Source organism: Scyliorhinus torazame, chromosome 7 (genome assembly GCF_047496885.1).
Source record: "Scyliorhinus torazame isolate Kashiwa2021f chromosome 7, sScyTor2.1, whole genome shotgun sequence".
Classification (NCBI taxonomy): domain Eukaryota; kingdom Metazoa; phylum Chordata; class Chondrichthyes; order Carcharhiniformes; family Scyliorhinidae; genus Scyliorhinus; species Scyliorhinus torazame.
In genome coordinates, this window is record NC_092713.1 from 86,554,788 (window position 1) to 86,577,986 (window position 23,199).

Here is a 23,199-nt window from a genome sequence, read left to right on the forward strand (position 1 = left end):
GCAGTGGGAAGCTGAACTCGCTGGTAAGACCAGCTCCTCTGAGATTGAACCGCCATTTTGAAATGTTGCACTGATCTCTAAGTAAACTTGAGGCCCCCCACCCCCAGGCAATGTCACCCTCCACAAACATTGGCAATACCCCACATCCTCCCTCCCAAGTGAGGACACTCTGCTATGGGGTCGTTGAGGGACCCCCTTTTCAGGCCTTCCCCCTTTCAGGACCCTTACCATTAACCCCCCCAACCTTTAGGAGGCCCCTTCACACCCGCCCTTCACCCTCCCACTCTTCATACCCCCTCATCACCCCTTTCATGGGCATGGCCCCCCTCAGGTCCCAGCCCTTGGCAGTGCCACCTTGGCACACTGGCACGCCAAGGTGTCCGGGTGCCATAGGGAGAGCCAGGATGTGCCCCTACCCTATACCTGACCACCCAAGCATCCACAACGGCCTGAAGGACCAGCCGTTATGTATGGTCCACGCTTGTGAAAACCACTACTAAATCGCACCCGCGTGATCTCTCGCTGGGGAGCTGGTTAGTTCCTGGGACGCCATTGGATTGGACTTGCATCTCATTAATGAGATGGACATTGGTCTTAATTGGTGTAAATTGATATCTGGCATCACTGAGGCAGAATCCAGAACCCGCCACCGAGAGCTGGCCGGTTAGATTGGGAACAGATTTGTGGCGGACCCGGATCCGTAACGGGCGCAATGCGGCCGTCAAATCGGGCATCTCTGTTTCTCTCTGCTGCCAGCTGGGTTTTCCAGCACTTTCTGTTTTTATTTCAGATTTCCGACATCCGCAATGTTTTGCTTTTCTTTTAGGATTGCGTCATGTAACCTAGACCCCAACAATCTAGAGTAGCTGCTGACTTCACTGAGAAGCCCCTCAACAGCAGAAGGAATCTGTGGTTCCTCAGTGACCACCTCCACAAACAACTCAAAAGCTCCATGAAATTCAGTGGTAGAATGCTTGCGAAGAATCATTGGTTGTGTGCAATATGCCTTAAGTGGTGCTTCCCGAGGATACAGGATTTCCCAATTGACTTTTTCACCATGCCTGATGGGCAAGCAAAAAAGGTGTGCTAAGGAATGAAAACATGCCTTTGCCTCCCTCCCATTATCAGTAAACTATATTTTCATTTGCAGTCAGGTGCAAGAGACTTAAGTGATCTCATTAACATGGTCAATAATCTCAGTTTTCTGCAGAGTGGTCTTCATCTCAAAATAGGACTGCCTTCCATTGATGCAACTCCTAGAGCAGTATCTCCATTTCTTCAGTATTTGGAAAAGCAGCTTTGCCCACATTTGGTTTTGTTCTTTTTCTAGCTAATTCCTCAACTGTGCTGCTGCCATGTCAATCTCCACTTTCAGCTTCAGGAGCTGGGACCTAACCAAATATAATGAGCGTGCTCTACTTGCCACATCCCACCCAAACGGGGGTCACATCGCGGCCAGTAGATGCCGAGGGATGCCTCTTCCGGGCTGCCCGACAGCCAGGATGCCTCATATAATCAGATCTGGCGAGGTGTCACAACCCAGTCTTGCACGGCTAAGTTAGTTTAAGAACCCAATTAGCCATGCTGATGCCGGATCTAACCAGCTCCTCGCATCTACCAGCCTCCCCAATGAAATCCCAGCCGAGCGCCTTTTAGTATTGGTCCATGTATAAATGTGGAGCAGGCGGAACAGCATCTGGGGGTCTCCCACGCCTTTGGAGATCCCTGGATGGTCAGGGCAAGGTGGCACTCTGGCTCTCCCATTGGCACCCAGGCACCATGACACTGCCAGGTTGGCACTGCCAGGCTGTCAGGAGCACTGCCAGGGTGGCAGTGCCAGGGTGCCATGGTGCCAGGATAGCACTGCTAAGGGTCAGGGACTGAGGGGGACCTTGCCCATGAAAGGAGGGATGAGGGGAGTATGAATGGTGGGGTGAGGGGGTTGAATGCTGGGTATGATGGGCCTCCGGAAGGTTGGAGAGGGGTGAAGGGGGGAGCAAAAGGCGGCGTGGGAAGGCCTTAAAAGGGGGCGCCCTCAGCGTCCTCACTTAGGGGTTTGCGGGCTCATGCACATGTGTGTGGGGGGTGATATTGCCCGTGGGTCAGGGTTGTGTGGGGGACCCTCAAGCTCACTTAAAGATCGGGGCACCCTTTCAAAATGGTGGCTCGATCGCTCAGGAGCCGGCCTGGCCAGCAGGTTCAGCTCCCCAGTGATGATGCGCTAACCCAGAGAGTAACTCCCCAGGGCCCGAATAACTAAGTGCGGTTAGATAGAGGTGGGGAACTTGCCGATAGAGCCGGGGAGAAACTCCCAGCCAAACCCGCCTGAAAAGACACTTAGAAACTTTTCTGTTCGACCGCGGCCAATATTTCCAGCCACCTGTGCATAGGTAAAGTTCCCCGGCAACTGTAAATGGTGGGAAACAATGGCCATCATGTTTGATTCCAGCTATTATGAGAAAAGTGAACTTCAGGCTAACTATTCAATAGAAATGGGTCCTTTAATTGCATTTGTACACTTCTTCCACTCTTCTTCCACTAAGGAGCCTATAGTTGGATTTAGTTTGACAGGATGGAATCAAGCCCTTCCATCTTTGAGCCCCATTATGTATTCTGATAGTTTCAATCCAGTTCCCAATCGGCAAATGTCCTACAGTGCGTAACCATCCTTCGACCACTATCTATTAAGTTGATCTTAAGTTGGTAGTTTTGTTTGCAGAGGCCACAAGATAGATTATCAATTGGTCCACTGGTAAAATTGGGAGTTTTTCTTCTTGTTTTATTATTGAAACTGTGCTTTAGATTGGTCTCTCTAGGCCATATTACCTGGCCTGGAGGTGTGGAATTAGCTGGCATACAAGTACTCGTTTGTAATGACCATACAGAAAGAAACCAGATTAAAGTGAATCAATCAAGAAAATCAATGGAAACTTTAATTGTTCCAACTGATAATACAAAAAGAAGAATGGTTTTAATTGAACATAATACTTAACTAAGTGCTACTCTTCTACTTTGTAAATCCTGTAATGTGCTTCTTTCCCCAATTATGTTTATCTGATACTTCTGCTGATTTTCTCTCCCTTTGCATTTCTGACTCAAACTAATTCAGACAATTTTGGAGGAAGATGTGGAGGATCCTGTATATCAGGTAATTTGGGGAATCTTAACAAAACAATATCGAAAAATAAAGGCAGCACAGTTGACAGGTTTACTTATCACTTTAAAGATTAAAAAATCTTATTTGACGTGGTTGTTTTGTAAAGTTAAGGGGCGGGATTCTCCGTCCCGCTGGACCCGTTTTCCAGTGCGGCGCGCCCCCACCAGTAGCGGAATCCTCCATCCCGGCAGCCGGCCAGTGGGGTTTCCTATTGTGGCTACCCTCATGCCGTCGGGAAATCCACGGGCAGGAGTGTGCTGCCGGCGAAAGCGGAGGATCCCGCTCATGGAGAATTCCACCCAAAATCTATTTGTACTTGGATTAATACATTGAATGTCTTGAAAAAGTGAGAGCAGTGCAATTTTATTTTCAACAAGTAGATACAGCAATAGCCTAGGTTTTATTCACAACCTTTCTGATATTTCCATGTATTTGGAGGGAGACATGGTGGCAATGGCATAGTGCTACTGTCACTGGACTTGTAATCCAGAGATCCAGGGGATTCGGGTTCAAATCTCATCATGGCAGATGGTGAAATTTGAATTCAATAAACATCTGGAATTAAAAATCTAATGAAGATCATGAAACCATTGTTGATTGTTGTTAAACCTCATCTGGTATACTAGTGTCCTTTAGAGAAGGAAATCTGCTGTCCTTACCTGCAACTAAATCTTAATTGTGTAAATAGAACAAGCAAAACACTTTTCCATCATTTTGGCAAAATTAAATTGACAACACCGCTTTACCCCTGTTCAGGTCTCATTCGGTTCATATGTAAATATATATCTCTATTTTTCTCATTTGCTCTTTTTTTTGTTTTTCCTTTTCTGCATTCCCTTTTCTTCAAAGGACCAAATCCTACTGTATGTTTTCTAACAACTCTCCAGTATTACGTATCAAGTGGTCATTCGCTATAAGTGAATACAGTAGTACAGTAGTATAATCCAACGGCCTATTAGTCTGGTTAAGGATAACCAATTCAACAGAGACCAGAGTGTTCAAATGTGTTGTATTGAGGAGAAATTCAAGTGAATGGCTCCAAAGCACTTACACTAAGCTGACTGGTTGAAACCTCCCAAACTGAATGACAATTGCTCACCATTACTGAACATCCCTGCCCATGAGCAGGCTGACAAAATTACATCTTTAATTTAGAAGTTGGCTTATTTGTATCCAAAATAACAGCTATATCAATGGGCACACATCGGATAGTTTTCAATTATTTTGGCCTGGCGTTTGTTTTAGCTCAGTGCTAGGGCCCTACCTTACTGCTATAATGGGTGCTGCACAGTGGAGGTACTGTTATTTGGATACAATGTTAAATTAAGGCTTTGTCTACCCTCTCAGGCGAATGTAAAAATCATATGGCGGTACTTGAAGATTTATCTTGCCCAACAAATACCACTAAAGCCAAATTTTCTGGTTATTAATCTAATTGTTGTTTTAAGAATCCTGTTGTGTGCTAATTGCCTGCCACATTTGCCTACACAATAATAGCAATGTTGTGAAAATGAATGGCTGGAAAGATGTTTTGGTCCTCATGGGAACATCGGAGGTGCTATTAATGAAGATGATGGGCAGGAAAAGGCTGGCTGGTCCATTAAACTTGCCCCACATTCATGATGGTTACATGCAAATGCAATTTATCTGAGTTAACTAGATCATCCTTTCGCAGAATCTTAACCTAGATCAATATAAAAGGAATTATTTTTAATACACTGACAATTGGGTTTCTCGCCCACTGACTGCACATACTGAGAAGTCATAGCTACACGGCCTGTGATTATCCATTCATTGATTTAAATCAATGGAAAATTACAGGCAGTGCAGTCGTTAGTGAGGTTCATTGCCAGCAAAATCAGTCCGGAATATGATTCCTAAAATATACCCTAGGATTCGCAGTCGAGTTTTTACTCGCATCATCTAACTGCTTTGAAATTGTTCTCTTTATGAGCCTCCTCAGGATGGATTCCAAATGCATTAGAAGACCTAGCTCTCATCAGTCAGTCTAACACTAGCTCTATTTCAGCAATCCTTCAAAAGCCCAAGTGAAGTAACAACAAAAGAAATGTAATCCTCCAGAAGACAAATATGTGTCAGACCTTGAAATGTGGTATTAGTGATTTTCTTTTGTAAAACACACTGGGCAAGTCCAGCAATTCGTTTCAGACAGTTGAATTCCATCTGGAGGATTATGGTTAACTCTCATTCAAACCCACTCTGTTTCGCCAGTTAGTTTCAGCTTTCAGTCTGTGACCATCAGATATTCCATCTTAAAGGAGAAGGACATTCTGATGTAATTCACCATTGCCCATTTGTGCAGCATCTCAGATGAGAGAATATGTTGATGACCATAAGAGAGTAGTTACCCAATGGTCATATGAGAATCAAATAACAGTAACGATGCTTCATGTTATAACAATATTCTCTGAAACTTTTTTGACCACCATCTTATATTCTTTTGGGTACTGCATTCCTACAAACCTTAATTGATGGGTGGCATGCTCGCACAGTTGTTAGCGCTGTTGCTTCACAGGGGCAGGGACCCGGGTTCGATTCCTGGCTTGGGTCACTGTCTGTGCGGAGTCTGCACGTTCTCCCCGTGTCTGCGTTTCCTCCTGGTTTCCTCCAGGTGGTCCGGTTTCCTGCCATAAGTCCCGAAAGACGTGCTGTTAGGTGAATTAGACATTCTAAGTTCTCCCTCCGTGTACCCGAACAGGTGCCGGAGTGTGGCGACTAGGCGATTTTCACAGTAACTTCATTGCAGTGTTACTGTAAGCCTTCTTGTGACAATAATAAAGATTATTATTATTTGAATTTAAATAGGAAATGGTAACATATAATAGGGAATTATAATAGGGAATGGTAACATAGTGGTAATGCTACTGACCAGTGGTCAAACTTTTGTTGCCAGGGTGCAATTCCTATTGATAGACCCAAAAGCTGGGGGAAACTCCTATCTGTATTTTATAGGGGTCAGGCAGCTAATTGGTTACTGTCATAGATGCCAGACACATTAAGGACAGTCGCTTGCCCCCTAGGAGCTGTCAGCCAATTGGAGAGGAGGCTGTTCAGCAGTCTCTACAAAACCACTGGTAGTGGTGGCCACTTCTGGGACAGCACTGGATAGAAGGGGACAGCACTTGACTGCAGGGGTGGCCATTGTCATCAGGGGATCACTCTGTGGGACAAAGAGTGCCTGAATAGGAGCCCATCTCCTGCTCTAAGCCGACTCCAAGAAACCAGAGCTTACCTCAAGGTCTCCCTACGTGGGGAGATAGCCCATCTCTCTACATGGGGAAATAGCGGTTTAAATTCCGGCGTGGTAGAAAGCCCTTAATTGGTCATTTAAATGCCTCAACAGACATATTGGCCACCCATGTCGCTGCTGGCAAAATGGCTTGGTGGTGGGAAGGCAACAGACATTCCACACCCACGTTCCCTTGCCATTGCATGCCCCCCACCCCCTTACCTCTCAGCCTGTGCCCGAAACTCAAATCTCACCAGAGCAGCTGGGAGAATTCAAATTCAATTACTTAATACATTTGGAAGTGAAAAACTAGAGTCAGTAATGATCATGAAACTACTGGATTGTGGTAAAAATCCTTCTGATTTACTAATGTCTTTCAAGGGAGGAAATCTGCTGTCCTTACCCAGTCTGGCCTATATATTTGCTAGACCGCAATGTGATTGACTCGTTATTGCCTTCTGAAAACAGGGCCTTTGAGATGGTCTAGCAAGCCACTTAGTTATGTTAAACTTCTACAGAAAAGTTGAACAAGAATAAATCCAAACAGATCAGCCAGCACTGACCTGAGCATTTGAAATGACAGAAGTACATAATTCGGCCCATCGAGTCTGCATAGATCCTTCAAAAGAACACCTTACCTAGGCTCACTCCCCACCCTAACCGCAGAACCCCATCTAACCTTTGGACACTAAGGGGAAATTTAGCATGGCCAATCTACCTAACCTATACATCTTTGAACTGTGAGACGAAACCGGAGCACCCGGAGGAAACCCATGCAGACACGGGAGAATGTGCAAACTTCACACAGACAGTCACCCAAGGCTAGAATTGAACCCAAGTCCTTGGTGCTGTGAGGTAACAGTGCTAACCACTGTGCCACCATGCTGTATTTCCGTAATTCCCATGTAAATGCAGGTTAGATTAAACCCATCCCTCACCAATGGTCAGTTTGGGTTCTGCCAATCATTTGGCCTCAGATTTAATTACCTTTCATCAACACACGGAGAAAATAACTGAATTCCAGAGGTGAGGTATGAGTGACAGCTGTTCACATCAAAGCATACATAGCTATCTACCCCAATCCACCTGACTGCAGTTTTAAATCATCGACATTATGAACATTTTCCCGAAGACATCAGGGCCCAGCTTCTTTAAGTATGTTTATCATTTACTGGAACCCAACTACAATAGTAAACTGAGGCATGAACAAGGGGGAAGTGATGGTTTCCTTGCTAGGCAAAAAATGTCACAATGTGGATATGAGGACATAGGAGATCTAAAAAAGGTAACTTATTGAAAAATAATTGTTTCTTGTGGGCTAGGAGTACTGACACAGGTCCCACAAAGCAAGAAAGATTTCCTGCTTTTCAGAACCACTGGAGGTCTCAAAGCACTCACAACCAATGAAGTTCTTTTGAAGTGTAATCACTGTTGTAATGTAGGAAATGTGGCAGCCATGTTGCACATAGCAAGATCCCTCATGTGATAATGACTAGATTGATGATTATTATTATTAATCTGTTTTTGTGATGTTGGTTGAGGAAGAAATATTGGGAAGGACATCAGGGATAACTTCCTTGCTCCTCTTCAGAAGTCTGCTATGGCTTACAAAAACTTAGCAATGGGGCCTCAGTTCACTCTCATCTGAATGTCTCATCTGAAAGATGGCACCTCTGACATTGCAGTACTTCCTCAGTATGGCACTGGAGTGTCAGACTAAATTTTTGTTCTCAAGACCTGGAACAGGAACTGGAACCCAGGCCTTTATAACTTAGAGCCTTACGATTTGCCCCTGTCTCAGACTTCCCTTTCCCAGACTTCCCTTTCCCTTTCTCTACCCCTCCCATGACTGCTATCCCTGTTCGACCGAATGGACCTCCTGCTTACTAAACTAGAGACTATGAGCTCCGGTCCCAAGTGGCAGTCGTCTGATTTTAAAGGCCGCCTTTAATGAAATAAAATGTCCAATGGCGCAACTCCCAACTAGTTCTAGGCCATTTTGGTCAGAAAGTTATTCTGGAATGCAAATGAGGCTGAGCCATTAAACCCAGCTGGGACTCTTCTACCACTCCTAGCTCTAAGCTATTCTATTGAGGCTTCCAGCTAAGAGAGCCTTCCCGCTGCCCTTAATTTGGCCAGCGAGTGTGCCCTCTGGCCATTAAATAGCCAATCAAGGGAATGTCAGGTGAGTTGATCCCAACACTGGGATCCCAACCCAAAAAAGAAACTCCTGCTCAAGTGCTATTAACCGAACGAAGCTCACGCTTGTGTGCCAGAATCAAGTTCCCTTGGTAACAGTTACTTGTTAATTCATTGTTCTCTATAAATTCTCTCTAATTCCATGTATCTTGAAGTCATAAATCATGTACCCTCTATAAATTTGCCCCTGAAAGAAATGGAGTGATGTTGAGGAATTTCTAGCTATTTACATTTAATAATTTCATATATTTTTAAAAATATGTCTTGTATCTTCTAGCTTCATTGCCTTCTATGTACTATCCAGTTTATTTATTTTTAATCTGCATCTTTCATTTTATATCCAACTCAGCTGCACTCTTCCATTTTAGTTCCCATCACTTCCTTCTATTCAGTTAACTCATCTGTTATTTTTTCAACTCTTGACTTTGTTTTTCAGTACAGGTTTACAATATTTATAGAACAACTTAACAGAACAATATACATAAGAGCTATTATAATCAATTGGAACTTTGGGAATAAGACACACAACACACTGAACAGAATGCGGCACCTTTCTCATATTCATTTATTATCAAAAATAATCTGTTCCTGTTTTCAGATATAGATACACCAATGACGATCACACATAGCTTTCAGACACTTTTTGAATTAAATCTCTGTCATAGATATCTTAATAACTCTTCTTTGAATGCTAATTTTCATCACCAGGGCATATCTAAACGTAGAAGGTAATAAATCTAAGATTAAATTAATCAGATAAGTGCACTAATTGTATTAAGTTCACATGCCCAGATGACGGAGGAATCATCTAAAATTATAGTCAGACTAATCCATGATGCTTTTTCAGTGTACTCAATGATGTTGCTCATGAATGCAAATGCTTGTTTGACAATCAAGGAAAACTGGCCAGCACAAAAAAATCATATATTATTTATAAAAGACGTGTTTATTCAGTGTTTAGTTGAGCCATATGGACTGAATCCCAAGCAATCTCCCCCGTCTCTCTTGCGTTACTTGATTTCTGTCAAGGTGGCTATAGAACAACTAAAGTTAGCTTCAGAATCCCGGGATTAGGCAAATTTGCTGAGTGCTTGTCCACAACCCTGCTGGAAGTGAGCACTTGTAGCTGACAGCAAGGACAGGATTGATAATGCTCTGATGGTAAAGTATCTGCCCAACAATCATTGTCCAAGTTCACACACACATAGGGGCCAATTTATTAGTACCTGTGGACAATGAAGTTGCACTCCAGCAAGGAATTGAAGCTTTCAGGAAATAATAAAATTGTCATTGGAAAAAAACCCTGAAATAATATCAAAGGTCAATTTGAAGAGTTGTAATGAACTGTGATAATAGCTAGATCCCTATATATAAGTATTTCTGAGCAATCCCACAACTAACATGTTGGATAAAGCTCTGCAATCCTGCCACATTCAGTCATGAAAGATGGTGGATAGTTAAAGAGCTAATGGAAAGAGGAGGGGATCCATGAATGTCCCTATCTTCACTGATGGCAGAGCCCAGCACATCAATGCAAAAGCCAAGGCTGAAACTCAACTGGACTAGCCATATAAATACTGTGGCTACCAGAACAGGCCCAGAGGCTCCCCTCCTGACTCCCCAAAGCTGTCCACAATCAACATGGTACAAGTCAGGAATGTGATGGAATGCTCTCCACTTACCTGGATGAGTACAGCTCCAACAACAGTTAAGAAGCTCAACACCATCCAGGACAAAGCAACCCACTTGATTGGCATCCCAGCCACAAGCATTCACTCCCTCCACCAACAACGCACAGTAGCAACAGTATGTACCATTCTCAAGATGCACTGCAGGGACTCACCAAGGCTCCTTAGACAGCACCTTGCAAACCCATGACCACTACCATCTAGGGGAAAGGCAGAGGATACATGGGGACGCCACCACCACGAGGTTCCTCTCCAAGTCACTCACCATCCTGGCTTGGAAATATATCGCTGCTCCTTCACTGTTGCTGGGTTAAAATCCTGGACTTGCCTACCTAACAGAATTGTGGTGAATCGTCACCAGACAGACTGCAACAGTTTAAGCAGGCAGCCCCCAGCCACCTTCTCATGGGCAATTGGGGGTGGGCAATAGATTCTGGCCTGGTCAGCAACAGCCATGTGCCATGAATGTACAAGGAAAATCTCTAAATGTAGCATTTATTTTCACATTAAATAGTTAAAACGTATAATTCATACACAAAGGTTTAAATATTTGTGTTTGCAGATTGCCTAAAGCAATTGCGTCTGAACTGTTTGACTTTGCTATTGAAAGTCAATGAGAGATTGCAGTGTTGGATTAACCCCTTAAGATTTATAAATAATGATGATGCTGTACTGCTGTAGAAATTACAAGTACCCCATATGTCATTCTCTCTTGATTGAAATACAGATGATTAATAATTTCAAATCTTGAGCCCTGCTTTTGACTATTAATGTCCTATTTAAAGTGTACTTAATAACAGCACGGTAGCATTGTGGATAGCACAATTGCTTCACAGCTCCATGGTCCCAGGTTCGATTCCGGCTTGGGTCACTGTCTGTGAGGAGTCTGCACATCCTCCCTGTGTGTGCGTGGGTTTCCTCCGGGTGCTCCGGTTTCCTCCCACAGTCCAAAGATGTGCAGGTTAGGTGGATTGGCCATGATAAATTGCTCTTAGTGTCCAAAATTGCCCTTAGTGTTGGGTGGGGTTACTGGGTTATGGGGATAGGGTGGGGGTGTTGACCTTGGGTAGGGTGCTCTTTCCAAGAGCCGGTGCAGACTCGACGGGCCAAATGGCCTCCTTCTGCACTGTAAATTCTATGATCTAACACTAATGGATGATTAGCAAGGTCTGATGCTGTGCTACTAACACATGGAGCTCTGTGTGGTATCTCCCAATACTATAAAATATTATGAAATTGTTTCTCTTACTCTTGCTTTTGATTTTTCTTTGTTTCCACTTCTTAATTCATCATGTACTTTCCTACTGTTTTGCCTTTTGTGCTTTCCATTTGTGCTGTCAATGTAACAGTACATTGTATTTGAGGCTGGACATGAACCAATCCGTGAAACAGAGGAGAGCATTTACCAGGTACAAAATTTTAATCTAATCTGTTTGAGTGATTTTCCTGATTAATATGGTGGACACTTTCACTCCTAAAGATTCATGCTCGGTAATTCAAATATCATGCACATATGGCTGCAGAATGAAAACAATTTGTCGTTTCTTAGCCTCACCCAATTTTACACTTCATAATGTAGAAATGTTGTTACCCTATTTAGTGTTTAAGATATTAGTCACCATGGATATTGCTATTTATTTGGTTTAAAAATTATTTTTGACCCAATGGCTAATGGTTTAAAATTGACTGAGTTTACGAATGGTCATGGCTTAATTGTAATGAAAACTAATCAATGTTTCAGAGTAATAACAAATGGTGTTTTATTGCAGTATGTCAAAAGGTTTCATGTGAGATTGTTGGTGTTGCAGTTAGGCATCACTGGTGCAGAGTCAATGATGCTTCATAAAAGATCCATAGTGGAGAACACCTATAGAAAGAATTAAGGAAGTTATCATCTATAACCTTAAAATAACTGCTGACATCAATTTCATGTTGCAGTTGTCCAGGAAACAAGAAAATAATTCAATCTGGTTTGATGCTGTGACTTTGTAAATGCATTAGCAACAGTTGCTAAGTGAGACACTGTCTTATAGTGTCACCAATTTAATTTCCATGTTAAATTCTTGATGGTCTGAATAACCCTGAGCATGGTTTAAACTGGATAAATTTGATCTAAATGTCACGCCTATTGAAATGTTAAAATTGTTTTCTATGTGCTGTAATTGGTGATATCACTTTCAAATGCATCATTCATTCTGCAGGATTACTAAACAGGTATTGTGTAGTCTGTTGGTAAACCCAGTACAACCTCTCCGAGGTATTGTATTCTCACACACCCATCATGGTTAAGATCAGAGAAATCTGTCCCTGTTATAGTTGGAATTTCACGATGCTAATCTAATAGCTTTCACTGATCATCATTCGCTTTCCTTTGAGCTGTTTATCACAAAACTGTTACGGTGCAGAATTGGCACAACACAATCCGTTCGTCCCATCGTTTCTGCACCAACTCTCTGAATGAACAATTCATCTGTTGCCATTGCCCTGCTTTCTCACTGTAATCCTGCGTATTCCTTCTTTTCGGATAAGTCTAAGTCCCTTTTAAATTCCTCAACTGAACCTGCCGCCACCATGTCATGTTCTGTGGACTGTCCGAAGTAAACGATAAACTGAAGAATATCTAATTTAAATAATTTATTATTTAACAACTATGTAATTAAGCCAACCAAGATAAATTAAATACTGAAGTACCAACACAAGTTAACGTACCTAGAGCTACTGAAAAATATTTCTGTCTCCCAACACAATCTGCTCCCAACTCCCAGAACTAGTCGCCTGGTGAATTAACACTGCCACCTAGTGGTCGGAGGTCATGCATAACATTATGTACATGATGCACAATCAATGACCCACTAAAGCGAGGTTGTAGCCCAACTGAAGGCTTTAATAAGCTAGATGTTTCTCCCAGCAGCTCAGGTACAGAAAGTAGGCTGCTGGGGCGGCACGGGCTCTTATACCCCGCCTTGCAGGGCGGAGCTACCATACAGCTTGACCAATAGGAAACATACAATATCTACCAATGCTGTTCCAGCATTACCAGGTACCGTAATACCTCTACACAGACTACCACAGTACATAAGTGATTTGTGCATATCATCACATCCTCTGTCCTTCAGAGAGTGAAACTATTTACATACATTGGAGTGTTCTTTACACGACATCATGATATGCATAACTGTTTACATGTTAAAAATTCTTTTTACAGTCTGTTATAAGTTCAGTCTCTGACTTGCCCCTGATTCTTGTGGACCTTCTCAAGAGTCTGCTGAACTTGCAAATGTTCTTCATTTTCTGTAATGGCTGTAGGTTGAGTTTGATGTTCCTCCTGTGTTGATGTGTCATCCTTTTGTTGTTTATCCCGTGTGTTCTTCAGATTTTTTAGGACTGTTGCATGCTTCTTCTGATGGCTGCATATAATGATTTGAGGCATTTCGTAGACTCATCGGCAAACCTCTTTGTGGATTTGGCTTGAAATCTCTCCCTTGCCCCCTTTTTTGACAGAGTGGTTGTTTTTCTGCTTCTCGATGAGTGGACTTCTCTAACACTTGGAACTGAAGCAGTTTGCACCATGCGCCTTTTGTTTTCTTCCTGCACTGTGTACAGACGTTGACTCTCCTGAAACGTGTGCAGTTTTTTGTGGTGATATCCCGGAGGATGCCTGGCCGCCTGACTGTGTCTTCGGCACTCTTTTCAAACTTTTTATTTCCATTGTGCTCTGCATGGAGCTCACTTCTCTTTTTTTGGAGAAAGACTCCATTTTTGACACTCAACTCTGCTCTCGTACCGTGAGCAGGATTTTCTGGGCCATCCTTCACGAAGATATTGTCTTACTTTCTGCAACATCAAGTCCTTCTTAGTTTCTTCTCTTAGTGAGACACCATCAGTACAGGTCATCCATTGCGGAGGCTCCTTATTGCACTTCTTTATACATACCGCACTTCTTTATACATACCATTGAATTAACCCAGTCTATGGGGACCTCAATATGTTTGATGATCCCCAAAGTGGTCATTCTCTCAATCTCTGCCTTTAGTTTGTCCTTTAATGGTGCTGGCACATGTCTGGGCGCATGAAACACAGGCTGCGCATCTTCTTTTAATTGAATCTTGTCGGTGTATGTCAACATATCAAAACCTTTGAAAGTTTCAGGGAAATCATTCAGTATGGAGTCTCCTGAGGGATGAGGGCCTGTTGCAGCACTGTCTGCACTGTCGACTCGTCGGACTAGCTGCAGCTCCTCACACGCCTCAACTCCAATTAAAGACTCGCGATCCGCCACCACCACAGAGAATTTCAACTTGTACGTTTTATTCTTTACCTCAGCCTCCAGCTCACAAGCTCCTAATGATGAGTTTGTTACCATTATAATCTCTTAGCAAGACGATCGGGTGACTATTTTTGGTGCAACCCACAGCTTTTTTACATCGGAGAGGTTAGATCGCATACTGACTGTGACCTGGCGTGGATCCCGATTTCAGCCTCTCCCGCGATCTAACTAATGGGCGCGGAACCACACCAGACACAACAGGCAGATGAATTGCATCCTATGTGTCCGTCAGCTCTATGCCACCAACCCCCAATCACATTGCCCCTTCCGTGATCTCCTTGTTCCCTCTTTCCATATCCACCTGACACCCTCCAAGGATTTATGATACATGACAACAGGATGATGGACCTGTGTTAACACTGTCAGTGGGTCACTATTCAAGAAAAAGTGTGATAACCACTTGCTGTGAGGAAAGCTTTGTTCTTCATCGGGATCTGGTTAAGTCTGACTTCTGATTTTCTGCTGAGAGCACACTCACATCCATCTTCACCGGAGGAAATTTATTTTGGACCACTGTGGAGCAGATGGGGGTGGGCGAGTATGTTTCTAGCGCGTGATGGGGCATGCAGTCCAGGATGTCTGTCACTGTGGGTTTCCTATGCTCTCACTGGTGCTGTTTCTTGGGGGCCATATAGCAGGAAGCGATTCCAGATGGGGGGAGAGACACACCTTGTTGTGAAGATTACATATTTCAGGTGTGAAAAGTTTCATTGGTAATCATTTTAATGTGACAATTCTCCATTCCCCCTAGCTATCCCCAGGATGCACATCAGAGGTGGAGGTAGCCTGCTCCCTTCCCCGCCCTGTGGTGGTCGTCCTCTGGAGGGCCTGGTGCCGGAGGGGCCAGGCCAACTTACCAGTGTCACAGGTCACCATTTTGCCATTCAATCCTGTTTTGCCCACTGCCCTTGAGATGTGTCAGTGTCAGGAATGGGGAGGGGGGGGCATCGGAAGGACATGAGACCACCCGAGTCTCCATGGTAGAAGGCCCCGGGATTGGGTCCCCACGCTTCGTCCTCCCTGAGGGTGCCCGTGGGGCTCTGGGTAACTCCATGGGATGGTGGGGCAGCTGGATTGAGCTCCAAAAGACTGAGTCTTCTGGCTCTGGCAGTCCTGGAGGCCCCCCATTGCCTGCACCATGGTGTCAATGCCCTCAGCATTGGTCCTCATTGACTATGCCAAGCTCTGGAGTGCCTCAGCAATGTCCACATGTGTCTGGGACATGTCCTTCAGCGAATGGGGCTGATGTCGAGGCCCTCAGCAATGATCTTCAGAGACTGAGCCATGCCTTGGACACCACCACTCATGGCTCTGATGTTGTGTTCCAGATTTCCCACTGCAGTCATCACCCAGGAGTGTTAGCCTGTGTGCCAAGCAATGCCGGCACTATCTCTTGCACCTGAAGCCTTTGGTGCACCTCCAATGGGTCTCGCAGTCACAGGAATGCTGCTGACACATCTCTTAAATCTCATAGCTCTAGCTTATTATCTGTAGCAGCTCGGGGAGAACCTTGTCCACAGGCTCGGCATCTGGCTGCAGCCCAGGTAAGTTCTGGGATCCAGCAGACCTCTGACTGTTGTCTCGCTTGGATGTTTCCTCCACCTGATGTGCATTAGCAGCAGTGTGGTGCTCACCAGATAGTGTCCCAGAATCCTGTCTGCAATGTTGCCCACCGAGGTGTGTCTCTGAAATGATGGTAGATGTGGATGAAAGCTGTGATGCATTGTCAGTGTAATCCTCTAAGATTTCCTTTGAGGTAGTCTCTTGGGTCGTAGGGGGTGGAGGTGGGGTGGGGGGGGGGGGGGGGGGGAGCAACTCTGGATGGCCCAGCCTCATCAGTTGGTGATCCTGTAAGCCAATGGACGTGGGTTTAGTGAAAGAGAAGGATAATTGTCTGGGACATCAACAACTCACTTGAGACAGGTCATTTGGATGAAAGGGCAATAGATCCTCACTTCTCTACCGCAGGCCGACCTTGCTGTCAGTTACAGCTCTCTTCTCTGGCAAAGCGGGATCTCCATGGCCCTCTCCGCATTGGGAATGAGGATTCGCAACTCTGGAATTCCACTTAGTCATTTTTTGGGGTGAATCGCATCCTTCATGTCAGTGGGATAAAAGATCCCTGTTTTCTAACCTTTGTGCAGTCTATGTGCTCAAATCTCATGTTACACAAGGAAGATAATCTCAACGTCTCCAAGCTATCTTCATAACTGAAGTTCTTCATCCATGGACCCATTCTTGTGCATCTTTTCTGCACCCTCTCCAATGCCTTCACATATCCTGCAGCACCCAGAACTGGATGCAATATTCCAGCTGAGGCCATACTGCATATTTCAACTAGGCCTACAGAAAGAATTTAAGCCTTCCAAACCACACATTAATTTTTAAAGAGGCAGTCTGTGAAATATTCACCATTTAACATTTGATGTCACCAGTAATGATAAATTAACAGAAGTTACTTAAAGAAACTATGAGCAGGATATTATTCATGTTTCAAACTCCTCCACTGTGGTAAATATTTGCCCTAGTTTTCTGCTTAACTCATGAAAATTATTATCCACAGTATTAGGACACCCTGTGCTATAGTGCGCAATCAATCCAGCCCCACTTGGCCCCGAGTCACAGCACAAGTAAATTAACCAATAATTCTTTGAAAAATACCCAAAGACTTTGGCCCTTGGCTGCCCAATAATTACAACCACCAAGTTTAAACACAATTATTGCTTATTTATAACAAGAACTATAATGAAATATGTAGCAAATACAGCTGGTTAACTATTATCTAATTCCTAATTCCCCACTATAACTTGCCCCCACCCATATACACACACACAAAGAAAACACAGAGGGGAAGAAAAGGGGTTAAAAAATACATAAGTAAAAGAGAAAAAGGGTCTTTGTTTCAAATGGGTGTTCAAGCACCGCATTCCTCTTCAGACTTTGCTTTCAGTTAGGGAATTTAGGGAGAGAGACAGAGAAAGAAAGAACAGCCTGGTACTTTGTTTGCAACCTGCAATGGTTTTCCTGTAGATTCATTCATTCAGGTTGTCTGCAGCTTCAGGAATACATCACTCACAGCCTTTCTGGAGAAAACACGGAGGAGAGACAGTTATTCGGCGGAATGCTCCGTCCCGCCGTGCCACATTTCTGCCTCACCTCGCCGGTGGCATGCACCGTTACGCTGGCTGGTCAATGGGGCAGCTCCACGTCATCAGGAAACCCCCTGGCTGCCGGCAAAATGGAGCATCCCGCCAGGGGAGAATCCCACCCCTTATCTCTGAGCATCCAGGAATCAAATTGAGCTCCTTTGGCCTCCACTGGGATAGGATCCAATCACCACCTATTACCAGGCAGAGTACAGCCTTTTGGCCAATTCATTGGCCATCAACCAATGAATCAAACCGAGCCCCATCCCATCTCTCTCTAGTGCTAATGACTGAAGCTCCTGCTCAAACTAGCAGAGGCTAGCAAATAGATCAAAAATGATAACGGCAAAATAAAAGAAAGGGAAAACAAGGGAATAAACAAGAATGGCCCTGACAAAAGTAAAGTCACCACTGTGATAATTCTCTCAGGATACATTCCTTTCTACAACAGAATTGTAATTCTGTTTTCACAATTTATTAACAATATACCATATCACTGCAGCTGGCTGGCATGTCTGTTCCTAATGGCACATTGAAGTTTCAGAATAACTGTTGAGTAGGTGAGATCTATGGGAAGGTGGAATTGTATACATATGCTTATTAGGCGTGTCGGTATCCTTCCATCTATGTAAGATAGTAGACATACAGCAAATCCTTTGAGGATGAAAGAGTTTCATATAGTGCACTTTTGCTGCTGGCTGAAGATACCATTCCATGAGAAGCAGGTTCTGCCACAAATGTTGTCTATGAGATGGCTATCGGGTGTTGTTTTCAGTGTTGATGCCTGATGTCAAGTGACGTTGCCATGGATCATCATTGTGGTGCATGCTGGCCCACATATCATGTCACCATTTCCCTCAGTCATTGGCCCAAGCCTCTCGGGTATGATGTTTAAGACTTGCAAACAACCTTGAAGCAGAGCTTTGAGTGACCTACTGGTCTTTTAGCTCCAACTATTTCTTCATTCAGTAAGTTCTAGGGAATACATCCGTCTTCCATGCTGCGAATGCGCGTGAGACACCAAAGTCATCTCTACTTGATGTGTGCTAGCATAGTTGAGAGATTCGCTTTTGAGAGGATTGTCACATTTGTTATTTTTCGGGATATACAACTTTAGTGTATTTAGAGTACAGCAATTATGAATAATCAGGCAATCACCTGTTGGCAGGGCCTTTTTTGCTTTTCGCAATCAATACAAAATATGTGATTTTGTTAAGATTATAAGAATTTAGTAGGTCTGTTTGTTATTAAAATTGATTTATTTATTAAAATAATACTTCTGAGAATCGTATTTTACTTATATCTTTGGGATTGTTTTTAATTGTATGAGGTCTAAGAATGAATCTAGTAAGTGGTGTGGCATAATGTGTTAGAACTTCAGGATGCTGTATAAAGTGGTGGGCCTGAGGTCTGATGTTCCAAACTCTACTGAGGTTCTGATCTCGGCCACCTCTCTTTGATGGGCATTGAGTAGAGAATTGATTTATTCAGCTTTTCTTCAAACAAACGTTTCAGAGGAGCAACGCTACAGATGACCTGATTCAAGAGTTTAAAATAAAAGGCTGTTTATATCTTATTCTGTTAACACATGTTGATTTTAAAATGCTTATTAGAATCAGAGTATTATATGGGCAAGAGCGAGGTCTTTCCGATTCAAGCAAGGGGACAGAAGAGGAGATTGGGGGAGATACTATTCAAGGTGATGGGAGGGAACTTTTGGTATTTGGGCATCCAGATGGTGTGGGAGTGGAAGCAGCTGCATAAGCTCAATCAGGCTCAGTTGGACAGATGAAGGGGGACTTTAGAAGGTGGGATGTGCTCCCATGGTCACTGGCGGTGAGGGTGCAGATGGTAAAGATGACTGTTCTCCTGAGGTTTTTGTTTGTATTTCAGAGCCTGCCTATTTTTATCCGCAAGGTTTTCTTTAAGAGGGTGAATTCAGTGATCTCTGGGTTTGTGTGGGCGAGTAAAACCCCACAGGTAAAGAAGGTGCTGCTGGAGCGGGGTCGAGGACAGGGGGTCCTGGCCCTACCGAATTTCAGAAACTACTACTGGGCAATGGTCAGGAAATGGGTAGTGGTGGAGGGGTCGGTGTGGGAGCGGGTGGAGGTTGCCTCATGTAGGGCACAGATTTAGGAGCATTGTTAACGGTACCTCCGCCGTTCTCCATGGCTTGGTACACCACAAGCCCAGTAGCAGTGGCTGGCCTGAGGGTGTGGGGACAGTGGCGGAAGCATATGGGAGTGGAGGGGGCGTCGGTATGGGCACCAATTTGTGGCAACCATCGGTTTGCATGGGGGGGCTGGATGGGCAGTTTCGGAGGTGGCAGCGAGCCGGGATCGAGCGGTTTGGGGACCTGTTTATCGATGGCAGATTTCCGTGTTTGAAAGATTTGAAGGGGGATTTTGAGCTGCCTGGTGGGAATAAATTCTGCTACCTGCAGGCGAGGGACTTTCTGCGGAGGCAGGTCTCGACCTTTCCGTGTCTGCCGCCCCAGGGGTTACAGGACAAGGCAGTGTTGAAAACGGGAGTGGGGGTGGAGGAGGTATCGGAGATTAATAAGGAGCTGATGGAATGGGAGGGAGCCCCAATAGGGTAAGTGAAGCGAAAGTGGGAAGAAGAACTGGACAGGGAATTAGAGGCGGGGTTGTGGGAGGATGACCTGAGTAGAGGCAATTCATCCTCGCCATGTGCCAGGCTTAGCCTGATACAATTTAAGGTGGTTTACAGGGCGCATATGACTGTGGCCCGAATGAGCAGGTTCTTGGAAGGGGTGGAGGATAGGTGTGGGCGGTGGGCAGGAGGTCCCGCAAATCATATCCACATGTTTTGGGCATGTCCGAGGCTTAGAGGATTTTGGCAGGGATTTGCCAATGTCATGTCACAGGTATTGAAGTACGGGTGGTTCAGAGTCCAGAGCTGGCGATTTTTGGAGTGTCGGAAGACCCGGGAGTCCAGGGGGCGAGAGAGGCTGATGTTTTAGCCTTTGTCTCCCTGGTGGCCCGGAGACAGATCTTTTTGGCGTGGAGGGACTCGGATCCCCCGAAATCGGGGGTATGGGTCAGTGACATAGACGGGTTTCTCAGGCTTGAGAAGATCAAGTTCACCCTGAGGGAATCGATGCTAGGCTTCACCCGGTGGTGGCAGCCATTTATTGACTTCTTAGGGGAAAATTAAGCTGTCAGCAGTGGGGGGTGGTAAAAGGGAAGAAGGGGTTGGTTGAGGTGGGAAATAGTTAGTGGGAAAGGGGGAATGGGGAATTGTGTATGTAACCCATGTTGGCTGGGTTTGGTTGTTGGTTGGGTGGGTGCTATTTGTTTTGTTGTTTTTCCTCTTGTAAATTGTTAATTATACATGCCTTAATAAAATATATATTTTTTAAAAAGAGCAGAGCAATATGCCCAGCAAAATGCTTTGAGTGATAACTGTGTACTTATCTCCCTGTATTGTTCCAATATTTCTCACCTGAAGACCAGATGCGGTCATACAGTTCCTTCGGGTATGAAGATGGAAGATGGAGCATAAAATCCAGTCCTGTGAAATGTTCCTCGTTTTTGATCATTTCAAAATCATTTGTAAAATTTGAACCTTTTGGCATGAAACAATGAATTGCATCTCCTGAATATTCTGCAGATTAGATTATTAGAGTCCTTGTGAATTCCTTAGCAGTGGTATGATTACCCATGAGGCCACTTGGTGGATGTAGCAGTTTATTCCCGATGTGTCTGGCTACACCAGTCCCTTTTCATATTGTTGAAGTCTTTATGGAATCAAACGTTTTTCTTCAAAACCATCTAAAATTACTTGATTGCAGAAGAGAGTTGTCACAGTTTGTGATTATTCATTGGAATACTTGTTTTCTACTTGTCCACCCAGGTTCCCACAAGTCAGCAGAAGGAAGGTGTTTATGATGTGCCAAAAAGCCAACCAGTGAGTCAAATCTGGATATTTCCATCTTGTGCTTTGCATCACTGATATTTTTAATGTCACCCGTTTGAGTTTATGTAAAATATGCCGCATCTTCAATTCTGTTTTTCAAGCTCGATGTGTCACCTCATTGAGCTACTTTAATATATGTCTTTATCTAACCACTAGGTGTAATACTTAATGGTTTGCCCTTGGAATCAATTTTCTCAATGTGTGACGATACTACAGTGTATCTCTGTGCATTCTAGTAAATTAGTCAATAACTTACAGCATTATGCCCTGGCATCAAGAATCTAATCAGCGATAGCACAACGGTGGCGCTGTTGCTTCACAGCGGCAGGGACCTGGGTTCGATTGCTGGCTTGGGTCACTGTCTGTTTGGAGTCGGCACGTTCTCCCCGTGTCTGCGTGGGTTTCTTCTGGGTGCTCCAGTTCCAACCACAAGCCCCAAAAGACGTGCTTGTTAGATGAATTGGATATTCTGAATTCTCCCTCAGTGTACCTGAACAGGCGACGGGGTGTGGTGACTAAGGGATTTTCACAGTAACTTCATTGCAGTGTTAATGTAAGCCTACTTGTGACACTAAAGAAGATTATTATTATAATCAGTTATTTGGATAGTTTTTTTATTTGAATAGCTAAATTAGCAGTTAAAGTGACCAGAAGTATTTACCCAATGTAATTGAAAAACTGTGAGTTTTTCCTACTATGAGGTAACATACCAGAAAGAGGTAAAGAGATGGTGGTGTAGGAGCAATGTCGCTCGACTTGAAATCCAGGGGTCCAAGCTAATGGTTTGGGGACCATAGCAACCGACAGAACTTGAATTCAGTTGACAAAATCTGAGATATAAAGCTAGTCTCACAGTGAGATGAAACTGTCATTGATTATATAAAAACCCATCCGGTTCACTTTAGAGAAAGAAATCTGCTGCCCTTACCCAGTGACTCCAGTCTCAGAGCAATGTCGACTCTTAAATGCCCTATGAAATGGCCAATTCAAGGGGAATTTGGGATGGGCAACAAATGCTGGCCTTGCTGGTGACACCCACAGGTCATGAAATAATTTTTAAGAAGGGTACAGGAATGCAATTGTTAGTCAAGCACCAGTAATTCACTGCAGGTAAATCGGTTCACTATTACTTTTGAATAATTATTGCACCCTTGTTAATCTGCTCATTTTCTATGCTTACATTGACGTGAATGGCACCTCTAGAAAGGGTTGTGTGTCACTCATCACAACTGCATCTTTGAAAGTATGATATTGATAGTAAGTGCTGAGCAGTCATTGAATGAATGTGGCATTGTGGATTACAAGGAAATGGAGAAAGAGAAAACATTAAGAAAGTACAATGATTATTTCCTATCACTGCTAAATTAAATAGTCTTTGCATCATCTTTGCTAATATTATTTGTTTCCTCATGGTTGCAAAAATGTCATACTTTCAACAACTTTCGATAAAATATAACTTCTCCCCATACAATTACTTTTAACTTCATTCTTCA

General features: G+C 44.0%; 1 protein-coding gene across 1 annotated transcript in view; it reads left to right on the forward strand.

Moving 5' to 3' along the window:
* dab1a (DAB adaptor protein 1a) overlaps positions 1 to 23,199 on the forward strand; it is a 747,664-nt gene that overhangs the window by 568,420 nt on the left and 156,045 nt on the right. The window contains exons 7-9 of the mRNA XM_072512896.1: positions 3,110 to 3,148; positions 11,644 to 11,703; positions 21,644 to 21,697. Of these exons, the coding sequence (XP_072368997.1) occupies positions 3,110 to 3,148; positions 11,644 to 11,703; positions 21,644 to 21,697 (153 nt within the window). The remainder of the gene's footprint in view (positions 1 to 3,109; positions 3,149 to 11,643; positions 11,704 to 21,643; positions 21,698 to 23,199) is intronic.